Below are 10,050 nucleotides of genomic sequence, written 5' to 3'. Positions count from 1 at the left end.
CGCTGTAGCTCAAGTGGTAGAGCGCTCACCTTGAGCTGAAGAGCTGAGGGACAGCGCCCAGGCCCAGAGTTCAAGTCCCATGACCGGAAAAAAAAAAAAAAAGAGTCTCATGGACTTTCCCACCTGGACTGGCTTTGAACACTGATCCTCACTCAAATCTTAGCCTCCCAAGTAATTAGGATTATAGAGCCACTGATGCCTGGCCTGTTTTTCTATCACTTTAAAAAAAACAATATGTGGCTCCTGTTTTGTAACTTTTAAGATTTTTCTTTTATTCTACAAGTAGTAAGTCCCTTTTGCATGCTGCTCATTATTCCAGGCAGAGGTGATTTATCAGGGGACACAGATACACTCCCTGCTCTGTTAGAGGTCACACACTAGTAATAGTTTCAACAATACAGCTTAAGATGTTACTGCAAATATATTGCCAAGCATATTTTATTTAATGGCTAGTGTTCAGCTGTGTGGGCTTACCATAATTTATAACTAATTCATTGTACAATGGTTAGCAGCTGCTTCTCCCACCTTTGGCAGTATTGTGGTCTGAACACAGCGCCTCCACTTGCTAAGAAGCTCTTTATCACAGAGATATACCTCCAGCCCTTCTTTTTTCTTAATTGAATGGGGACATTTCTTAGAATAGAATTTTATTTTATTTTTTATTTTTATTTATTTATTTATTTTTGTCGGTCATGGGGTTTGAATTCTGTGCCTACACACTGTCCTTCAGCTCTTCAGCTCAAGGCGAGCACTCTACCACTTGAGTCATGGCACCACTTCTGGTTTTCTGGTGATTAATTGGACATAAGAGTGTCATGGACTTTCCTGCCTTTGCTGGCTTTGAACTGCGATCCTCAGATCTCAGCCTCCTGGGTAGCTAGGATTACAGGTGTGAGCCACCAGCACCCAGCTAGAATAGGATTTTAGAGTCAAGGGCTTGGATAAAAATTGAGGGTCTCTTTGTCAGCTCTTGTTGAATGATTATTATATGGGCAGAGCAATATTTTAAGAGCTTTATATATATGATTTTATTTAAGACATACTATTCAAAAGAGGAAACTGAGGTGCATATAACATGAGATGAATGCCTTGTACAGGGCCACAGACAAGGCTGGAACCCAGGTGATAATGGAATCCCTGCTTTTGACTACAAGACAACAGCCTTTATCCCTCTCAGGCTCTGGTTGCATTAGCAATTAAAAGAAACCAGAAGCTCAAGGAAGCCAGAGGCCCTGGCATACCAAAGTTCTAGCATTCATTTGCACCTGCAGCTGTTAATAATACTTTTTGCATATTCTGTCCCAGGAAAACAAACACACCAATGAGATCTTTGTGGGATCTTATAGATACTGCTAGAAGGGATGCATGGTCAGTCTTCAGGACTGTACAATAGAGCTGTAGTTCCTGATGAAATAATTGCACTTTCCCCGGTAAGATAGCCTTAGTCCCAGGAGCCCTGGGACTCAGCCATGCTGGGTCTGAGCAGGAGACATTTCTGCACTGAGGAGATGGAAACTAGTTGGTGTTCTTCCCAGTAGGTTTGCCCTCTTGCAAATCATCTGCTAGGTCTTATAGGTAGTGCTGCTCAGCAAGAAGTGTTAGGGTTACTAAGTATGGGACCAGTATGCCTGCCCACTTTTGTGACCTGTAAGAGATCTACAAATGTCACTTTTATTATTTGTCCTGAAAAAAAAATCTCACCAATAATACAGGGCAGGAGAAAAAAAAAACAACAAAAAACCTTTGAAAGACTCATTTTTTTTTTTTTTTGGTCGGTCATGGGGCTTGAACTCTGGGCCTGGGCGCTGTCCCCTCAGCTCTTCAGCTCAAGGTGAGCACTCTACCACTTGAGCTACAATGCCACTTCCAGTTTTCTAGTGGTTTTTATTGGAGATAAGAGTCTCACAGGCTTTCCTGCCTGGGCTGGCTTTGAACTGTGATCCTCAGATCTCAGTCTCCTGAGTAGCAAGGATTACAGGCATGAGCCACTGGCGCCCAGCTTATGAGACTCTTATCTGCAATTAATCACCAGAAAACCAGAAGTGGCGCTGTGACTCAAGTGGTAGAGTACTTGCCTTGAGCTGAAGACTTGAGGGACAGTGCCCAGGCCAGGGTTTAAGCCCCACGATGGACCAAAAAAAAAAAAAAAAAAGGGCCAGGCCTGGTCATAGACACCTGTAAACCAAGCACTTGAGAGATTGAAGCAGGAGAATGGCAAGTTTGAGGTCAGTCTGGGCTACACAGAGAACACAATCTTAAAAATAGTAAGGAAGGCTAGCTACTCAGGAGGCTGAGATGTAAGAATCACAGTTCTAAGCCAGCCCAGGCAGGGAAATTCATGAGACTCTTATCTCCAATGAACCACCAGAAAACTGGAAGTAGAGCTGTGGCTCAATGTAGTAGAGCACTAGACTTGAGCTGAAAAGTTCAGGCACAGTGCTCAGATACAGAGTTCAAGCCCTGTGACTGGGAAAAAAAAAAAAGAAAAAAAAGGAAGGACTGGGAATGTGGCTTAGTGGTAGAGTGCTTGTGTAGAATGCCTGAAGCCCTGGGTTCAATTCCTAGTACCACACAAACAGAAAAGGCTGGAAGTAGCTCTATGGCTCAGGGACAGTGCCCAGGCCCTGAGTTCAAGTGCCAAGAGAAAGGAAGAAAGGAAGGAGGGAGGGAGGGGAAAGAGGAAAGGAAAAGAAAAGGAGGAAAGCAGGGTGCTGGTAACTCATGCCTATAATCCTAGCTACTCAGGAGGCTGAGATCTGAGAATTGCAGTTCAAAGCCAGCCTATGCAGTAAAGTCCATGAGATTCTTATCTACAATAAACTACTCAGAAAAAAAAAATGCTGGAAATGGCGCTGTGGCTCAAGTGGTAGAGTGCCTTGATTTCAAGTCCAGGACTGGGCAGTGGGGAGAAAGAAAAAGGAAAGAAAAGAGGAAGGGGGGCTGGGAAGGTAGCTCAGTGGTAGAGTGCTTGCCTTGCATGTATGAGGCCCTGGGTTCGATTCCTCAGCTCCAGATAAGCAGAAAAAGCCAAAAGTGGTGCTGTGGCTCAAGTGGTAGAGTGCTAGCCTTGAGCTAAATTGCTGAGGGACAGCACCCAGGCCCAGAGTTCAAGCCCCACAACTGATCAAAGAAAAAAAAAAAAGAGGAAGGGAGGAAGGAAGGAAGGGAGGAAAGGAAAAAAGAGAAAAACACAAAACAATATATATATCCTAGCATTTAACCCTGTGCTCAACAGAGTTCACACTTGGAAAACAAGACTTGAGCTGCGTATGGTGACTCAAGCCTATAAACTTGCTTCTTGGAGCAGAGATTGGGGGAGATCTCATTTTGAGGCTAGCCTGAACAAAAGGAGGTTTATGAGACTATATCTTGACCAAGGGCTGAGCACAACTGTGTACACTTGTCATCCCAGTGATAGATGACATACCAAATAGATCTCAGTCCAGACAGGTCTGGGTTTAAAGTAAGACCTTACCTCAAAAATAACCAACAGGGGCTGGGAAGGTGGCTCAGTGGTAGAGCGCTTGCCTTGCATGCCTGAGGCCCTGAGTTCGATTCCTCAGCACCACATAAGCAAAAAGAAAAAAGCCGGAAGTGGCTCTGTGGCTCAAGTGGTAGAGCACTAGCCTTGAGCTGAAGAGCTGAGGGACAGCGCCCAGGCCCAGAGTTCAGGCCCCACGACCAGACCCCCCCCCCAAAAAAAAAGAAAAAGAAAAAAAAGCCGGAAGTGGTGCTGTGGTTCAAGTGGTAGAGCGCTAGCCTTGAGCTGAAGAGCTGAGGGACAGCGCCCAGGCCCAGAGTTCAAGCCCCACGACCAGACCCCCCCCCAAAAAAAAAAGTCTTGTAGGCTTTTCTTGCCCAAGCTGGCTTTGAACCACATCCTTAGATCTCAGCCTCTTGAGTAGCTAGGAGCCACTGGTGCCCAGCTTACTTTTTTTTTTTTTGACAATATCATCCCTTTCTTCACTCTCCCCCAGTTTCCCCCTCCCATCCCTGCCCACAAGTTACATAGTTCATTTTCCATGTAGTACATACTAAATGGCATGATGGCATTTGTTCACCTTTCCTCCCTCCCTTTTTGCACCCCTTCGTTTGTGTTGGTTGCTTTTGAAGTAAGATTTCACTTTATCATCTAGTTAGTGGAGCCTGATTTATGACCCCCTCTTACATGTACTTCCCTGTGTAGTTGGGGATGACAGAATGCAACACTGTGTCCAGCCATTGATTGAGGTGGAGCTTCACAAACTTTTATGTCCAACTGGCCTCCAACTATGATCCTCTGATCTCTACCTCCCAACTACCTAGGGTTGCAGGCTTGAGTCACTACACCCAGCAGAGTTTCACATATTTAAAATTCTGTGTGACAATAGAAAAAGAAAAGAGTAGTAACTTTTTTTTTTTTTTTTGTCGGTCATGAGCCTGACCTCTGGGCCTGGGCTGTCCCTCAGCTCTTCAACTTAAGGCTAGCGCTCTACCACTTGAGCCACAGCGCCACTTTCAACTTTTTTTTGCTTGTGTGGTGCTGAGGAATTGAACCCAGGGCCTCATGCATGCAAGGCAAGCATGCTATACCACTGAGCCACCTTCCCAGCCCCAAGAATTGTAACTTTTTTGTTGGTGGTTCTGGCCTTGTTTTGAGACAATGTCTCATTATATAGACTAGGCTGACTTCAAACTCAGGATCACTCCTGCCTGAGCTCCCAAGTGCTGGGATCATTGATGGATACCAACATGACCAGCTTAAAAGACAGTTTTTTAAATTCATTTAGTTTTGGAGGGATCATGGGGCTTGAACTCAGGTCCTGGGCCCTGTCCCTGAGCTTTTCTGTTCAAGGTTAGCGCTCTACCACTTTGATCCACAGTTCCCTCTGGTTTTCTGGTGGTTAATTGGAGATAAGAATCTCATGGACTTTCCTGCCTCGGCTGGCTTTAAAATGATATCCTCATACCTCAGCCTCCTGAGTATGTAGGATTATAGGTGTGAGCCACCAGTACCTGGCCTTAAAAGAAAATATACGGGGAGGGGAGGAGTATGGGAAGGAATGGGAAGGGGAAACAAAGAGGAGGCAACAATGCTTGATAAGAAATGTACTCATTATCTTGCCCATGTAATTGTAACTCCTCTGTACGGTATTCTCACAATTAAAAAAAAAAAGAAAATATACTTAGATGTTGTCATATGTTTGTCACAACAATAATGAAACAATTTTATCTGATAACTTAAGACTTCTATTAGTCACTGACAGTTTCTTTTTTTGCTATTACAGATAGTGTATAGTTTATTTTGATGCTCCTTCATAATTGGAAGTGATTCCCAGTTGTGTGTTATAAAGCATGCCTAGAAAACAACTCCAAGCCCTATGAACCCTAACGACTTTCCTCAGCAGAGCTTTTGATAGGGTCTCTTCCTTGTTGGCTCATTTAAAGTTAAGCTAGGAGGGCAGAGGCCCCACCGTAGTTACTCTGCATTGGGATCTAGATGGGTGGAAACAGGTGGCAGAGGGTAGGGAGAAGGCATGGGGTGCCACATGTGTTAGGACATGTGAGATGTTTAAACATTTTTAGTTTTCTTCTCTGAACTGCATTTCTTCCACACAGGGGTTTCAAGGATTTGGATTTGGAGATGGTGGCTTCCAGATGTCTTTTGGAATTGGGGCATTTCCTTTTGGAATATTTGCCACAGCATTTAACATAAATGATGGACGGCCTCCTCCAGGTAAGCCTAACTTCCTTGGGAAACCAAGAAAATAGTAATCCTGCTTGAAATCTCCTTGGGATTTGGTAGTATCTAAATTACAGGTGATTCTTACTCTACAAATAACCAGCCTTTTCAAAATGTCTTATTTCCTTCAGCCTACTAGTACTCATGCCAATGATAGTGAGCCCTTGTCAAGTATCAGGTATCTGTATAATGCTCTCCATTCCAAACTCAGGGAATCAGCACAATCTTCCCACGAGCATGTAGCTGTGTCTCACAGGTCAACATTTTCAGAAATGTTTACCAGGATATAAAGTTTACCAGGATCTAAAGTCCATAAAGTGAAAAAAATATCAATGATACTCAATTGAGGAAAAGCCTAGTCCTCTATATGTACTCCCCACTTTGACCCTGTGGAGGCCATGAGGGATGAGGTGACCACCAGAGTGAGGACCTCTGTGCTGTGATGTCTCTTTAGCTTCCCTCCGGACACAGAATATGGCTCACTCCAAGCCTCGGCCCTTTGCGAACTGTGCTTATGATGCCCTCGCTGCTGTTTCTCCCTCCAGCCACTTGCCCATCCCAGCTGCATTCAGAGTAAAGCAGAGCAGTGTGTGGGGAGCATCCTGGGTTTTTAAGACATTGACACCCCTGCAAGATCTGTGTTATGGAGTCTACACTTTGGAAATGACCAGTGTATGGATCTGGTCAGGACCGTATAACCCTGAGATGAAATTCCACTCAGAAGTTATCTGCCTTACTCTGATCCTTGGCACATAGTAGGTGATCAGGAAGTCTTTATTGACTGTCTGCCTGCATGAGTTTATCAGAGCACCTAACTAGGGGGGGGCGTAGTATAGCACCAAGAGAGATCAAAAGCACCCTTCATGCTTTAGAACATGGAACAGTTTCCCCGGTTCATGTGTTATTTTCTCAAGAGGCCCTAGGGGGGGCCTTCCTCAGGAGGAAGGTCAGATACCAGTAGAGCCAGCCAGAGCCATCCTGGTAGTTTGCTTCCTTCTAACATAATCGAAGGCTTAGCCTGAATTCCCAGTCAGTTCCTTAGCCAGGCTAGATTCTGGATCTCCTTTTACTCTACCACAATCACATTTTCTTCATCATGTTCGGTACAGTTCGCCCAGCCTGGATGATGATTCTCTTGCCCTTCTTCCTCCAAAGTCAGGACAGGGATCTCAAAATAGCAGCTTTTCTCAGAAGGAAGAGGAGGAGAGAGATAGATCCTCACCCCAGTTTTACATCTGTGTTGCCGTGTGGGTCTGAGTCCTATTCTATCCAGGAGAAGGCAGGCTCGGAGTACCCCTGGGCAGTGTGTAGAGTGGCAGGTTGCTGCTGCATCTCTGCCACTGCCCAGGAGCCTCTCATCTAAGCAGGACATGCTCTGTGCTTCAGCAGCTGCTTACTCAAAATGGGAAGAATAATACCTACCAACTCACATGGAGAACAGTACAGAGAGATGGTGCAACAAACCATAGGTTTTAATTACTCTTGTTCCCTCTAGGACTTTCCTGCTAATCAACTTGTTTATTTGTATTTGCTGGCCAACCCTCTTTTGGGATAATGGGAGACCTTGTCCTCATTATTCTATTGCTTCACATATTTTTTTTCTTTTGCCTCCATTCATTTGAGGGTTGGAAGTAGTTTTAGTATGCAGGAATCTGTTGTAAGGAAACAGAACTTGCAGCCCTCTACTTGTGGCCCAAAGGGGCAGTGTTACCCCACAACCTTCTGATAGCCTTCTCTCTCTTTTGTCTCTCTAGCTGTCCCTGGGACACCCCAGTATGTGGATGAGCAGTTCCTTTCACGCCTCTTCTTGTTTGTGGCCCTGGTGATCATGTTCTGGCTCCTGATTGCCTAATGCTGGGCTCCATAGCCGGGCCTCTGGTCTGGTAATGTGCTACTTCTTCTCCTGGATAATCTTGACCCCTGAACTCAGTGGGGTCAGTAACCCTTCAAGGAGTCTTGCTTCTCTTAGGCACATGGAACTCAAGACCAGTTGGCAAGGACCCCCACCGCGTGTCCCTACGCATTAACACCCTTTCGCAACCTCAGGCCTTGGTGCTGAGTCCCTCTCATGGGTGGCACCATGAAATCCTGTTCCAGCTTATTCAGCAGGTCCTGACTCTTGACAGGGAAGAGATGGGAGGAAAGAAACTGTGAGGGTTTCTTTCACTGGAGTTTTATATTACAAAAACAAAGGGATGAACCAAATGGTATTTATGGAAACTTTTTTCATCTCTAACTATCCCTTGGTAAGTGACGCCCCACAAGCCAGCCAGGGCTCCTCGCACAGGGAAGTTCTGCCTCCAGATCCCAGTGCTGCTCTGTCCTTCTCCCTTCCCTTTACTCAGCCCAGACACAGGAAACTGCTGGCCCATGAAGATGATAATTGCATCGGCAGAAGCTGAGGTCACTTCACGAATCCACCAGAGATGCGAAGGTCTGTTCCAGGCTGTGGACCTTGCTCAGTGTGTGTGGTTCCAGAAAAGAGCTTAAAGGACCTCTTGCAGAGCTTGTCCCTGAGGAGACATGTCGTTTCACTCTCAGGTGTCCCCCTAATCAGCTGTCCCCTCAAAATTGTGGGCACTTGTTCCGCTCTTCCAGAGGGCAAACAGTCAGATTACACTGAAGCTGAGATTGACTGCCTGCGTTAGGAAAGACCTCAAGTTCCAGCCTTTGGTGGGGTTCAGAGCTCTGGTGCAAGAACCACCAAACATGTAGCACAGGCTCTGAATGCATCCTCTCTCAGAACTTGCTCAGAGGAAGCTGGAGGTTTGCCCAGCTGATATAGAGGACCACCAGCGTCAGAAACCAAGTTGTTCTTTATAATGAGGCAGGGAGTGGGGAGACCGCCACCCTGTGACCCTGCTTTGGGTAGGGCTTGATAGAGTTCCCCGAAGGCAGGGAAGCCTGGGACTCTCAGCAGCAACCCTCGATGCTCTGTGAAGACAACATGGCAGGGCCACGGACCTTCAGGACATGGATACGATATGGTCTTCCTTCCTATGGAGTCCAGATGGAATTATCCTTTCTAAACCCTTGATTTTTTTTTTTTAATTTCAAAGCTTTTTCCTCTGAGTCTATAGTTGTGAATCAAACAATTAGGTCACTGGCCAGGCTCACCAGAGAAATTTCAGCTTCCTTGAGACCTTGGTGGTGATGGAAGGAAGACTTCCACTAGGAGCCTCTTGCTCACTTCTCTAACCCACTCTGCTCCTAGCTCGCCCCTGCAGTGCCCAACAAATAGGACAAAGCCTTCCCTCATGTTTTGTTTTTGTTTTTCTCCCAAAAAAATTTTGACTCAAGACCTTGGATGACACAAGAAGCCCTCCTCCCCTCTGCACAGTGATGTCCCCCTCCGTTGCACCTGCCAGTGCCCGAGTTCAGTGTTGAAACAGACAAAATACAAAGTATTCAGTAGGTGATTCGTTCATGAGTCCAGTTGGTAGGAATTAGCCACCAGCTTTACAGTGTGCTGCTGGATTTTTAAACATTCTTAGGCATCTCCTCAAGTATGTTCTTCTTATTACCTGAAAGCCAAAGTTTCAGGGGCCATTGGAATGTCTCTGCTCTAAAGAAAGAATTGATGAGCTCCCTTTGCAGTGGCCCCAACCAGTAGGGGGAGAATTTCAGCCCGCTGAGCTCAACAGAAATGGATTGGTAGAAGACTTGTGGGTAGGAGGACAAATCATTTGGATTATGATGAAATGGAGTGAGCTCAGGAGAGCACCAGCAAAGGCATTCAGAAACACACTGGAGCAAAGCTAGGTTGGCTGTTTGCCCTTTGATTGTGAACCTTGTAAGTCCCCACTCTTACCCTGTGCCAGGAGCTGGGTCAGGAGAGCCAACTTAGGACTGCTGGCTCAGCCCTAGCAGGCACCCTCCCGCCCCTTTGCAGATTCACCACCCAGCCCTCTACCAAGGCATTTTTCTTCTTTCCTTCTGTGTGTGTTGTCTGTGTTCTTGCCCACCTCCTACCCCGCCCCCCAACCACTCTTGTGGACAAGGACCAGGTCCCGACCACAGTCAGAAAATGCAATATGTATAGCAGCACACTTGACCAGTCACTGATTTTTCACTGTTGTGAAAGTGATTTGATTTAGAATTAAACAGTTTTACACTACTTTGAGTTTGGACTTGTATCTGTATCATGGAGAAAAAAGTAGATGGGGAGGAGGTACATCGATCTGGCTCTGGAAAGCAGCTATGTCAGCCTTGCTAATGTTTGTGGTAACTGAGGCTGAAAGTCTTCAAACAGCTTTGGATAATTAGATATAAAAAGTATGAGCTGGAGGCCTGGCTTCGTTCGCAGTCCTGCCCAAGGAACAACCTGT

The 10,050-nt window shown here is 45.9% G+C and overlaps 1 protein-coding gene across 3 annotated transcripts in view; it reads left to right on the top strand.

The window, feature by feature from the left end:
• The window catches only part of Rnf185 (ring finger protein 185), a 39,873-nt gene extending 30,034 nt beyond the window's left edge, over positions 1 to 9,839 (top strand). For all 3 annotated transcript variants that reach the window (XM_013014515.1, XM_013014516.1, XM_013014517.1), the window contains 2 exons: positions 5,599 to 5,716; positions 7,477 to 9,839. In XM_013014515.1, coding sequence (XP_012869969.1) covers positions 5,599 to 5,716; positions 7,477 to 7,574 — 216 coding nt within the window. In that variant the 3' untranslated portion in view covers positions 7,575 to 9,839. The remainder of the gene's footprint in view (positions 1 to 5,598; positions 5,717 to 7,476) is intronic.
• Positions 9,840 to 10,050: the final 211 nt, after the last annotated feature.

Source organism: Dipodomys ordii, unplaced genomic scaffold (assembly GCF_000151885.1).
Source record: "Dipodomys ordii isolate 6190 unplaced genomic scaffold, Dord_2.0 Scaffold23, whole genome shotgun sequence".
Taxonomy (NCBI): Eukaryota; Metazoa; Chordata; class Mammalia; order Rodentia; family Heteromyidae; genus Dipodomys; species Dipodomys ordii.
This window is presented reverse-complemented; position numbering and strand designations above follow the sequence as displayed.